This window comes from Erpetoichthys calabaricus, chromosome 6, assembly GCF_900747795.2.
Source record: "Erpetoichthys calabaricus chromosome 6, fErpCal1.3, whole genome shotgun sequence".
NCBI lineage: Eukaryota > Metazoa > Chordata > Cladistia > Polypteriformes > Polypteridae > Erpetoichthys > Erpetoichthys calabaricus.
In genome coordinates this window covers 141,612,393-141,626,787 of record NC_041399.2, presented here as the reverse complement: position 1 = coordinate 141,626,787, position 14,395 = coordinate 141,612,393, and the positions used below count along the sequence as shown (strand labels likewise).

The following is a 14,395-nucleotide window of genomic DNA, read 5'->3' as shown; positions in this document are numbered from 1 at the left end:
ATTACTGTACTGACTTATAAACTGTTTAAAAAGTCAAGAATGTCAGAGTGGTCCAGATGGAGAGGCAGGGAGTAGATTATGTGCTTACTGCACCACGCAGCAGCAATAATGAGAGGGGAAATGGAATCAGGAGATGGTTGTCAAAACCAGGAGAGAAAGAATTGAGTAACAGACCCCAAAATGTGAAACAAAATCAGTGAATTTTTAAAGAAAAAGGGGAAAAAAAAACTAAAAACTAAAAGAATTTACTCTTAAAATGTAAGTTGAAGATTGTAGTCAATGGGAATGAATCAAGTTTGTAACAAGAATTCCAACAAATATTTATAGAAAATGATTTTATGCTTTTAAGGTTGTATCCACAAACATGAACAAATTAGGAAGTGTTTGATGCTGACCTTTTTACCCTCATCCCTGTGATATCCCACATTGCACATTTCATGCTGAACTTGCCTGGACAACAAAGACCACAAAATGGAGACATCCATAACAAAAACAAAATAGCACCACAGAAAAAAAAATTCTTAACATTGTGAAATTCAAAATAAATGAAACAACTGTATTCCTTCACATCTAAAATCCCTAAAATGATATCTCAAATATTTTTAGAGGCCAAGGAGTGACTGAAACAAATTCAAAAACAAAAAGCTAGATCATGACAATTTACAACTAAATATTTTTGACCCTGAATGGGAATGAAGACTTTACTGAGCACATAATGATAAAACAATAAAAAAATGCCCACATATTGACACTTTAAGACAAATACTGAATCATTATTTGGAAACTGTGTAAACTTAAGAACCTGGTGTGCTTGAATAGAGTAGGCTTCCCTGGCACTGCTGTGCTAAACTAGGTAAAGAAGTCCTAAGTATCAAGGAAAAAAGATAGACTTGAAAAGTTGCTTAGAGGTTTCCTAATTCTTCTAAATCTCTTATTAAACCTTAATTCTCAGAACATAATACTTTATGAATAAAAAGGTATATATACTGTATATATTTCAATGCACTAGTTAAACATTCTAACCCATAATAGTTTTAATATCCATACAAAAGGATACATTCCACTACACTGACTACATAAGAAGAAGAGCTGAATGTACTGTTTAACACAAAGTAAGAACAGAAAGCTTTATTTACGAATCAAACGAATTCCAGAAAGCCTGTTGCTAAAGAAATTATCTCTAAATTGGTCAAGGAATGTTTGGTTAATGCACAGAAATAGAAGCTTAGAATTAGTGCAGCCCACAACTCCTTTAAGGTTTTTCAATAACAGCCACACCAATGTGGTTTACACCACATCCTTGCTATTTAGTTTAATTCTATTTGCTGTAATGATAAATGAAATCTTTAGAATTCTAATTTGTTGCATAAATAAAAATAGCAGATCATACCAATGCAAGCTGTCATATCAACTCTTACTGAATCTGTATGAATGTCTTAAGCAGTTCTAATCTTACAGATTATCATTATAGAAAAAAAAAGTATTTCAATGAACCATTCCCAAAAAAGTAAAAACAAGCAAAAATAATGAAGTAGAAATGTTCCATATCTCTAAATTAATTTACTAACTGTTTTAATTCTGCAGTAAAAAGGGATTCCAGTCATTATGTACTGTAGTAAATTTCTAACTTTATTTAAAGGGATCAGGGTATGGTGTCAAGAGAAATCATTTTTTTCTCATGACAGGCATCACTATATACAGTAACATTCACAGAATATTTAAGGTTCCTTCACTAATTCTTTAAAAAGATATAAAATATCTCAGGTGCTTTGCTCAAAGGGTATGTAATTTTTCAAGCCACTAAGAGAATAAAAAAAAAATTCAGTGACTGTACACATTAATAAGAATGATTCCTTTTTATATTACTGCTCAGATTCTTCTTCACCACTAGGTAAATCAACATGGCTACTTTGCTTAATTTTTTTATGGGCTGATGTAGAATGTTACATTTTATTAGCGAAAATCATCAAAGTACTGTGATATTATCTGCCCAGTACAAGTATCATAACAATGCCCATTATCAAACTCTTGCACACAATATTCAAACACTTAAGGTGCTATGGTTCTAGGTTTCTGAATATTTACACTAAATGCCTGGACAAATTACATTCCATTAAATTATTATTTGTTGGGAACCCGAAGCAAAGTGTGCAGTATGCTGTACTGTATATCTAGTTTCAGTGTATTTTACATTTACTCGTGAGGTATGCAAAATCTTAGTTGACACGTAACCAAGGCGGCTGAATATTCTTAAATTATTAATTGCATAATGAAACGTGTTTAACTTTAATAAACAGCAAATAAGGTTGAAGGGTTACACAGTATTTAGCACTGCTGCTCCACCACTCTAAGCAATTGTACATTCTCATCCATATCATTTTGGAATATTTAGGTTTCCTTCCATATCCACAACACAATTGGTGAACTACTGTATGGTGGGATGACAGTTTCTTCTTCAGGTTCAGAACTGCATGAAAATTAGTTCTTTTACACAGCTAAAATTGAAGATAACTTCAAGATAACTTAGAATGGTTAAAGATTTATTTATTTATTTTTTTTTTTTTTTTTACAAAGGTAGGTGGTTTGGGTGATACTGTATATTCAACAGAGTAATAAATGTTAACATAAAAGTGCAGTCTTACAAAATTAAACTGTGTTAACATTAAGTATCTCTGATAACACATTTGCATAAATATTTCACATGGTTTTGTATCAGATTATTTTATGTTATTTATGATAAACATTTAAAAATAAAACATACACCTTTCTTAGGGGAATTATCCACATTCAAAGCTTCTTAAATTAGTACATTTCTTAGACTAGATACACAAGTTCAGAAAAAAATTATGGGCTGAATACTACAGTGCATCAATTTTGTTTAGAGGTACCTATTATGAAATTACGTATAAATAATCTTTGATTCCACTAATATAAAAACTAATGCTATAAGTATACTGTGAAGATAATTTTACCTTCAATGACACTTAAATAGTGCAGATGCCACAGGGGGTGTTCATTAAGTATGCATGAGACAGAATATTCTTGACAATTCAACCCTAAATACTAAACTTATTTTTTTAAACTGTTAAAAAACTGACCTTCTCTGTAACAGTGAACAACAAGTCAAGTCATGTTAAGTTGGGGAGCATGCACTGGTACAGTGCGTTGTCGCACCCACTACATGACCAAACAACTCTGGATCCCGGTTGGCAAGCCCCCAGGCAGACACGCGGTCCAGTCCCACCCTCCGGAAATGACCCTCTATCATTACGTGGGCGACCCCTTGGCCTGGTCCAGCCACTCGGGCCCCCAACAATGAGAATCTTACAAGCTGGATCACCCTCTGGGAAATGCGCCACATGGCCATAGTGCTGTAACTGACGCTCCCTCACAATGCAGGTAATGTGCCTCATTCGGGATTCCACGAGCAACCGCTCATTCGACAAAAACTCAAACGAACGGTACCCAAGGATTTTCCGGAGAGATACAGTACCAAAGGAGTCCAGTCTTCGTCTCAGGTCACTGGATAGCATCCATGTCTCGCAACCATATAGCAAGACAGGAAGCACCAGGACTCTAAAGACTTGGACCTTCATTCTTTTGTATAGGTATCGGGAGCACCACACACCCCTTTCCAGCGACCTCATGACCCTCCACGCTCTCCCAATCCATCTACTGCCTTCACAGGAAGAGTCATCAGAGACATGAATGTCATTGCCAAGGTCGACACTCTCTCTGCAGACATACACACTCCTGATGGTTATGCCCAAGAGGTCATTAAAGGCCTGGATCTTGGTTTTTACCCAGGACACTCACAAGCCCAGACACTCAAACTCCTCACTCAGTCTCTCAAGCGCCCCGATCAGAGCCTCCATTGACTCCACGAAGATCACAGCATTGTCAGCAAAGTCAAGATCCATGAATCTTTCTTCACCAACAGATTCCCCACAGCTGCTGGACCCCACAACCTTGCCCAAAACCCAGTCCATACAAGCAATGAACAGAGTAGGAGCAAGAACACACCCCTGATGAACCCCACAATCAACTGGGAAAAACACAAAGGTTCTGCCTCCACTCTGCACAGCACTCACAGTTCCAGTGTAAAGGCCGGCCATGATATCCAGCAACCTCGAGGGGATCCCGCAAACCCTCAGGATACCCCACAGGGTAGCTCAATCAACCGAGTCGAACGCTTTACGAAAATCGTCAAAGGCTGCAAAGAAACTATACCGATATTTGTGTTTACACTCCATGAGAACCCTCAGTGCCAAGATGCGGTCCATGGTAGACTTCTTAGGTGTAAAACCAGACTGTTCCAGTCAATGATAGGTGAGCAAGTGATCATGGATCATATTGAGGACGACACTAGCAAGGACCTTACCTGGCACTGAGAGCAGTGTTATCCCCATGTAGTTGCCGCAATCCAGGCGATCACCCTTCCCTTTCCAGATAGGCACGACAAGTCCTGTTTTCCAGTTAGTTGGGATGATGCCAGTTTCCCAAATGGAAGCAAAGATTGCTTGCAATGCCAGGAGGACAGCCTTACCATCAGCCTGGAGAAATTCACCCCGGATACCACAGATCCCTGCAGCCTTTCCTCCCCTCAGCTGGTTCACCACCTGGTCAATCTCAGTGAGATTGGGTGGTTCACAGCTTATTGGAGGATCAGCCTCAAAACTGTGGACTCAGAGATATCCAACGTCCTAGCTGGAGGATCAGCTTTGAACAACTGAACAGCAAATAACTACATTTCAGAAAAAAGGTTATGTCAAACTGTAACAACTTAGAAAACAGACAGTAAAGTCAAACTGGTAAATCAAGATTTAAATCCTCAGGCCGAGGGGTCCAAGAGTCAGACAGGTTTACTGTCACTAAACTCCAAAGGTTCCAGTAGTTATGCTACATTGTTATTGTGATGTGCTTTGTGTATAGAACTGATTCCTGGTGTACAGAACTGCAGAAGTATTCCAGAATAAAGTGAAACTTTGTGTAAAATGCAATGGATGATATGGCCTTGGTAGAACTGAAATGCAACAATGAAATATGGGCAGGACGTTAGACCTTGAACGCATCTGTGTCAGTCCTGAGAACAGTCTGTTTCTGTTTCTGTTCTCTGTAATCTTTGCGGAGCATAGACTGAAAAGAAAAAAAAAAAAAACAGATGCTTTAAGTTTCTGTGATTATTTATCTATCTATCTATAAGACGTCTTTATCCAAAGTGATTTAATAGGGGAAATAATAATACAGTTTGTTTTAAGCGTGTATTGACAGTTATATACTTTTCATTGGAAAGGACTTAATGTGATTTCTTGGAGTGTGGAATGCAACTGACAACACTGGCTTGTGTTCAATGCCATAAGGATTGAAAAACCTGTGTAATTATATGAATACAATAGTTTCAGATACATGGAAAGGTCATGAAGGTATTTTAAAATTATATTGTAAATAAAAGTTTAATAGTATAAACTAAAAAACTGTATAATGCACACTCATGCTACAGTGAATCTCTCTGTAATATTGAACACCAAGCATTAATTTAACTAAGCAAAATTACATTTAAATAACCTTAAACATTACTTAAGCTATTCCATCCATCTAACATTTGTTTAATAATAAACTGTAAAATATGTCACAGGTCATTGTAATTTGATTACATTGGTGTGTAAAGAAAATATCAGGAGCTAATAAAAATATATGAAAAACTCTAGTTTCACATTTTTATGGTGTGGTCTAAGCCTGGCCAAAGATGCAAGTTGATGATATATTTTTCTACAATTTTCAACCTAGTGAATGCTTACATGATGTATTAAATACTGACATTATTGTTATTAGTTTGTGTTGGTCTTTTGTTGTGACTAATTTGGACAAACATTCAGGTAAATCGAAAATGTCCACAAACTTTTTCTTGCAATTGTAAATGTGTTTGAGTATGAACTACATTCATATTTAGACTGGGTTTCTGCTTTGTCCCTGATGCTATCAGGATAGACCTTTGCAGCCTATGGATCTAGAATGGATTAAGCTATTTCAAAAATTAATGGATGGATGTGTGGAGCAAACTACACCACACTAATTGAGATTTTAATATCTTGCAGAAATTAATTCATATATTAGTATATAGGGAAAACATGTATGACATTAATCTGTATATAAAGGAAAAAAAAGAAGTGCAATAGGTTATAAGAAAATAAACAATATCAAATTAAACTGCAGCACTTTTCAGTTATACCTTGTTCAGAAATTATCATCAAATTACAATGTACGGGAAACTTCATCACATCCTTGAATTTTTTTCACACTTCAGTTTTATCAGCAAATTAAAATTATCTTTAGCAAGTGGCAGTTACGAGAATGAATTTAAAGTCATGCAGTTTCCTTCTTATCAGGTATTGTGACCGGAATATCCTGTTACCAGAAAAGTTAAATAAGACAAATAATAAAAGTGACTCAAATCACCCTGACAGTTTATTTGCATGAATAAAATTAACTATAATTCACTGATATAACACGTCATTCTTCCCAAACTAACCATAACACAAATTACAATGCAGTATCTTGTTGAATAAAAAATGCAGATGTTTATAATCACAGGTCAGTTTTTCTACATCTTTTAAAGAGAGGGACTGGGTTAATGATCTGCAGCAATCTAACAACTTCTATAAATATGCAATGTAGTTTTCAGTAGGAATTTAAAAAATAGATTCAAGCGTCATTGCCTTACCTTTGCTTCGCATTTCTTGTGACAAGAAAATCTGCAAACTGAAAAACAAAATTGCTTTGTATTAATAAATGTTGGGTGTGTAGAAGGCTTTTAAATACAGCACAGGCATCAACACAGGTAAACTTTAAAATCAATTTTACAGGGAAAAGTCACACTATTGCTTACTTTGTTACTTTGTTACTGTATATTTACATGAACATGTGATTCTACAGTAATTCACTTTGAACAAGTACCTGTAAAATACGCAAAATATTTTTGTTATGCATGGAGGATTTTAAATTTAAACTCACGCATGTCATAAATACTTTCTGCCTTCTATTAATGAAATGTTTATTGAATCTATCTACTATATAATAAAACACCACGGCTTGTGTGTCATTTCCAGCTAAACAATTTTATTGGCTTTGGTGTGATTGGTTTGTTTGGCTTTGGTGATGCGAAGAAAGAGGAAAAGCGAGTGCAAGACGCACAAGGAGGGAGTTGAAGGCGTATGAGGCATGCTGAAAGAGTCCCCTTCAAAAATGGCAAGTATAAAACCCATATAGGAGGCTATAAAGCTGCCTCGAAAATACCAGGGTCTGAGAAGCAAGCTTTATGGAAATGCACTTGAGAGATGGAGTGCTGGTTAAGAGATGTTCACACTTGCAAATACAGGGACAGGCACTGAAGGTACACACAGGACAAGAAATAACATTTTTAAATTATTCTATTACCCGTCTTCAAAAGGAACTGTGCCTAGTGCACTATAAATAAGCACCTCATCAGTCAAAAAGTATTTGTGACAAGATTAAGAGAATTCCAACAAGTATAGTATACTGTGTTCAAATGGCAACACACGTGCATCTCCAGTACAAACTTAATGATTTACTGTACATTTTTTAATATACTACATTTGACAACCATATTGTTTCATCAAAATACACAGTATACTTTAAATTAAATTTAAATGGGTTGCACAGAGGTTAATACTGCTAACTCACAGCTCCTGAAGATCAGGTTCAAATCTCATCACACTTATTCCACCCTGTGTCCTCTTGCTGGGATTTTGGTCTTTTTTTCCCCCCTAACTTTCAAAGAAGCACAGCTTAGATTGTTTGTGAATTCAAGCTCCCTTTAGGTGTACACAAAAATATTATGTAATTGACTGTCCAGTGTCAATTCCTGTCTTGTTCAGATACTTCTAGAAATGGTCTGGCTCAACAAAGCCCTGAATTGGAAAAATCAAGTTCAGGAACTGAATTAAAATAATTTAAATTTTTATATGTATTTAAAACAAGCAAAGGCAATCCACTATAACCTGACATGTTATACTCCGATATGCTATATAAAGTATAAAATTAACTTCTTGTATCCTTCCTAGCATTAACATCTCTGAAGAAGGTATTCAAACTATTACTGTCAAACTATTACTGTATATTTTATCTTAAAGACTGTATACTTTAGCAACACAATTTAAAAAATGGGAAGAACACTGAAGTGAGTAATGCTTCCTCTTCTCTAGATACTAAACTATCAAATCATTTTCATTATGACACCCCCATCTTGGTCTGTCTCCAGGCACACCCAATATCTATAAATATTATGCATTTTTTTTTTTATCAGGATTCTGCCTCTATTTATTAAAGGATGTCTATCCACCTAAGTAACTAAGACCATAAATGTGTAACTGCTTGGAACATATGGAAGTCTTCCAATTTAAGTCACTGTTTATGCAAAATAATGACATTTAATTGCTCCATGACATTGCTGCTTTTTTAGGTGAAAACTAGGTGGAACAGTTATCAATGAAAGAACAGCAAGTGTTTGTATGGTCTGAAAGGAGGCCACTTTTAATTTATGATATCAAAAAATTACACCTAAAGATGCAACTTATTTTATATCTTGCAATCTTTAGCTACTTAGTTATGTAGCCATTCAGTGAATGATGGAAACAACTTTGTCAGCATCCTCTTTCTCCAAACCGTTGTCAATTCAAATGAAATAGCCACCAGAGGGAGCACTCTGGAAAAAGAACATTACAGTAATCCCTCGCTATATCACGCTTTGCCTTTCGCGGCTTCACTCCATCGCGGATTTTATATGTAAGCATATTTAAATATATATCGCAGATTTTTTGCTGGTTCGCGGATTTCTGCGGACAATGGGTCTTTTAATTTCTGGTACATGCTTCCTCAGTTGGTTTGCCCAGTTGATTTCATACAAGGGACGCTATTGGCAGATGGCTGAGAAGCTACCCAACTTACTTTCTCTCTCTCTCTCTCTTGCGCTGACGTAGGGGGGTGTGAGCAGGGGGGCTGTTCGCACACCTAGACGATAGGGACGTGTGCAGCTGCTTCCTGAAGGACATGCTGCACGGTGCTTTGCATACTTAAAAGCTCAAAGGGCACGTATTGATTTTTGTTTGAAAAACAAACTCTCTCTCTCTCTAACTCTCTCTCTCTCTCTCTCCCTGCTCCTGACGGAGGGGGTGTGAGCTGCCGCCTTCAACAGCTTTGTGCCGCGGTGCTTCACATACTTAAAAACAAACAGCCCTATTGATTTGTTTGCTTTACTCTCTGTTTCCTTTGAAGAGGAAAATATGTTTGCATTCTTTTAATTGTGAGACGGAACTGTCATCTCTGTCTTGTCATGGAGCACAGTTTAAACTTTTGAAAAAGAGACAAATGTTTGTTTGCAGTGTTTGAATAACGTTCCTGTCTCACTACAACCTCCTGTGTTTCTGCGCAAATCTGTGACCCAAGCATGACAATATAAAAATAACCATATAAACATATGGTTTCTACTTCGCGGATTTTCTTATTTCGCGGGTGGCTCTGGAACGCAACCCCCGCGATGGAGGAGGGATTACTGTACTTAGATTTGAAGCAGAACACATACTATACTCAAATAATACTTTGAAGGATATTCTATTTCACCAAGAAGACCCATCATAAGCACAAACCCACTTTAGGACTGTGTGACTGAACCCTGTATAGTAATGTAGGGGCATTTCCTCCATCATTATTTCCTGCCTTGTATTCATTGCAGTTGGGATAGGCGCTACACAGTCACCCATCAGACAGACATACATATTTTTTAAACACTGATTACAGTCTGAAAGCAGCAGCAACCTTGAACTGAAAATGAGGTTTAATGACTACAATAACATCTTTGTCAATGTTATGGCAGCTTGGAACAGAGAAGCAAACAGCGATGATCAAAAAAGGAGAAGAAAGCAAGTGAAAGACCTCAGTAGATAGGGATGTCTACATTTAGCAAAGCAACATTTATATTGTTTATAATCCTGGGCATATTGCCTTTTCTGAGCACATAACTTATACAAACAGAAATAAAATTCCATCCATGAAACAAAGCTGCATATACACATAAGGGAACATCATATAGGGCAGGCATGTGCAACCTACGGCCCGCGGGCCAAATCCGGCCCGCGTACTGATTTTATACGGCCCGCGACGACTTTTCCAAATATCATTGAATCTGGCCCGTTAACCCTCTTGGTGATGCCTGTTTGTTCTTGTGGTATTGTTGGATTATTTTTGATAGTATGATACGGCCAGTGCTTTCTGAAGTACAGTCGACCCTTGATATACGACCGGCTTGACATGCAAACAACTTGATTTACGACCAAAATTTTTATTTTGATTTACGACCAACATCTTGCGTTACGACCTGAATGCGGTCACGTGTATCCGCTTGCGCGATTGTAAACAAACAGAAACATTCCTATTAATGCGGCACTCATTCAATAAAATGTCAGGTTTGTAAACTCTCTTGGGACCTCCCCCAAATAGAAGACATGCCAAAGTCCAAACTCCGTATGGAAGACTGTTTATCTGTTGCTGGGGCAACAGCCGGCTTAAAGCTGTGCTGAGTCTCTCAGCCAAAGCAAACAGAAAAGATATCGATGGGTGATATGCATGTGATATCCCTGCCCGGCAATGGACAAGCAAGCTTCCACAGTCGCGGCAATCGCGCTTCAGGACGCACTTCAGTATGTCGTTCCCATTGAGTGGGGAGTGGGGAGTGGGGAGTGGGGGGGGGGGTCTCAGAAGAGTTCAGAAACAGTTCCTTGTATCATCGCAAGGAAATGCTGAGAAAAATTCTCGTCAGAATAACTTGTAGGCAGGAGGAGATTAAAATTAACGCAAAAGAAGCTATTGAAATGATTGCAAATGCCTGAGCGCAAGTTAAAGAAAGCCTTTAAAAAGCCTTCAGTTTCATTATCATCCTCCTCCCTTCCTGCAGCCCAAAGATGTCAAATTAAATGGTGAGTACAGTATGAAATTGTTGTTTCTGGTAGGCTAGGCACTTTTTATTACTTTTTGGTTGGTACATTAGAAAAATTATTGGTGTTTTGGTAAATTATGCACATTATACAACCCTTTTTTTATTATGAAAAGGTTAAGTAAGTGTTGCAGTGGGAGGTTCGGACCGCATTATGTTTATTTCCATTATTTCTTATGGGAAAAATAGTCTTGACTTACAACCAACTGGAGTTACAACCAGCCCTCGCGAACTAATTGAGTTCGTAAGTCAAGGGTCCACTGTACTTTATATTGTGCTTCCCCCTCTTTTACGGCACGTCCGGAACTGTCGCACGTTTAAAGTGTGCAAGAGCTCGTAGTCACGTAGTCGTTGACTCTGCTGCATCTCTCTGCTCTGCTGTCGTGTGTAGCATAGCGCAGTCTTTTCATGGTTTTTGCTAGTGCTGTACCTATCTGCATGTTGTTTCGAGTTTCACGCTATATCGGCCTACATTTCAATACTTTCAAATACTTGTGAATTTTTGATCAAACCCTAATTAAGATGGCTTCAACAAAGACGAGAAAAGTGGACGCTGAGAGTCGTACATTTCAAGAGAAATGGACTGACGATTATTTTTTTATAATGCAGAAAGAAAAACCTCTTTGTTTGATATGCTTGGAAAGTATTTCAGTTTTAAAGGAATACAATTTAAAAAGACACTACAATACAAAACACGCTAATTACAACAGTTACAAAGGTAAACTAAGAACAGATAAGATACAAAATTTGAAAAAATGTGTATCGGCACAACAGATGTTATTTCGCAAACATACTGATGTAGCTGACAATATTGTTCGTGCAAGTTTTATTGTTAGCGAAAAAATTGCGAAGCACTCAAAACCATATTCTGAAGGCGAGTTTGTCAAGGAATGCCTTACTGCAGTCACGAATGTTCTGTGTCCAGAGAAAAGCCATGAAATGGGAAAGATAAGTCTTTCTCGTTGGACAATAACCCGACGAATCGACGAAATGGCCAGTGACATAAAATTAAGCATTAAAAATATTGCATCAAAATTTGAAGCATTTTCCATTGCTCTTGATGAGAGTACAGACTCCAACGATACCGCTCAATTGGTTATATTTATTTGCGGAGTTGATGCTAGCTTCAATTGTACGGAAGAATTGCTTGCTCTCCAACCAATGAAGAATGCAACAAGGGGTGAAGACATTTTCCAGGAAGTAAAAACTGTTTTTACTGTATTTGATTTAAAGTGGGAAAAGTTATGCGGAATATCCACCGATGGAGCTCCATCGATGATTGGACCAAACATCGGAGTTGTTGCCCAAATAAAAACTGAATTATCAAGTAACAAAATCAGTACCGAAGATTTGTCGGTATTGCATTGCATTATACACCAGCAAAACTTATGTGCAAAATCAGTTAAATTTGAACATGTGATGGGCACAATAACTGCATGTATAAACTTCATTAAATCCAGGGCGCTAAATCACCGCCAATTTCAAGAATTTCTGGCTGATGTTCTTTCTGATCATGAAGATCTTACATTTTATTGTGAAGTGCGTTGGCTTAGCAAGGGAAAAATGTTGAAACGTTTTTATGATTTGAGAAATGAGGTATCTCTTTTCATGGACATGAAAGGAAAACCTATTGCTGAGCTAGAAAACAAACCCTGGCTGTGTGATCTTGCATTTCTTGTCGACCTAACAACACATCTAAATGAACTTAATGCTAAATTACAAACTCAGGGACAAATGATTCATGAGCTTTATGGACACATAAAATCATTTCAAAATAAGCTTTGACTCTGGGAAAGCCAATTAAAGGAAGGCAATACTTATCATTTTCCCACACTTGCGAACCACGAAGATTTTGATTGTGAATCGTTTGCGAATGAATTAAATTCATTGAGTGGAGAATTCAACACTAGGTTCCGTGATTTTAAAAATCAAGAAGCAAACTTGCAAATTTTCTCTTGTCCATTTGATGTTGATGTCGAACTAGCTCCACTTTCATTGCAAATGGAATTAATTGAACTACAAGAGAACCTTGTCCTGAAATCAAAATTCAATGATATTGAATTACTTGACTTTTATAAAAACTATTTCCCACGTGACAAGTTTCCAAAGCTCACAGCTTTTGCTCAGAAAAGAATGACTCTATTTGGCAGCACCTATAAATGCGAGCAACTTTTTTCAAGGATGAACTTCGTAAAATCCAAAACCAGAACGCGAATTACTGATGAGCACCTAGAAAACACGTTGCGAGTTTCCACGTCCACAATATCTCCTAATATTGATAAGCTTGTGACCACCATGCAATCTCAATCGTCGCATTAATAAAGAGTTTTTATTAAATAATATATTAATAAATATTTGTTGTTTTTTTTTTTGGCCTTCTTGCATTTTCGATTTTCAGAAATACATATATATCCTGAAGTACTCCGGCCCGCGTAATCTTTCTACTTTCTAATCCGGCCCATAGTCCTGTCAAGGTTGCACATGCCTGATATAGGGTGTCCCACTCGGGAGCACAACTTTAAAAATGCGAATTACTCTGCAACGCGTGCATGTATCATCATGCAACAAGGTTCAAAATATTCCTTATTTAATGAAGAATTGATTCTGTGTCATAAAGAGGCGGGCACTATAGCGGGCGCCACTACGGGGCAACGTGCCATACCTCTCATGCCAGTATGGAAGAGATCCGATCGTTTTTTGGAGACAAGGTGATCTCGAAAGGTTTGTAGCCACCTCGATCGCCCGATTTAACTCCCCCAGATTTTTTTCTATGGGGATATTTAAAAGGCAAAGTTTATGCAAGCAAACCCAGGACCATCGAACAATCGAAAGCAAACATCGAGCATGAAATTGTTTCCATCGACAGTGACATGTTGCAGAGGACATTCTCAAATATGGAGCGTCGCGTTTCCTTGTGCGCGGACGTTGGGGGAGGACATTTTCAGCACCTTTTGTAATGTGGACTTGTTTTCCACTAAATACAGGTATGTTCAGTTCTTACAGCTCGCCTTTACGTTAATGCGTTCGCGAGTAATTCGCATTTTTAAAGTTGTACTCCCGAGTGGGTCACCCTGCACTACGTATATGATTAATTATGCAGACAATGAAATACCAAGTAGAGGATGCACTATAGTAATTTGGGGGGGGGGGGGGGGGGGGGGGGGGGGGGGCGGCTAAATGATCTTATATCCATTACAACTGTTGCTGGGTTAACCGAAGCTTTCCACAATAAAAAAATATATATATACTGCTCAAAAAAATAAAGGAACACTTTTTAATCAGAGTATAGCATCAAGTAAATGAAACTTCTGGGCTATTGATCTGGTCAGTTAAGTAGCAGAGGGAGTTGTTAATCAGTTTCAGCTACTTTGGCGTTCATGAAATTAACAA

General features: G+C 37.5%; 1 protein-coding gene across 4 annotated transcripts in view; it reads right to left on the bottom strand.

Annotated features, from left to right (window-relative positions):
- Positions 1-14,395, bottom strand: part of LOC114653573 (tensin-3-like) — a 358,125-nt gene that overhangs the window by 183,825 nt on the left and 159,905 nt on the right. For all 4 annotated transcript variants that reach the window (XM_028803965.2, XM_051929076.1, XM_028803964.2 and 1 more), the window contains exon 3: positions 6,722-6,759. In XM_028803965.2, coding sequence (XP_028659798.2) covers positions 6,722-6,759 — 38 coding nt within the window. The remainder of the gene's footprint in view (positions 1-6,721; positions 6,760-14,395) is intronic.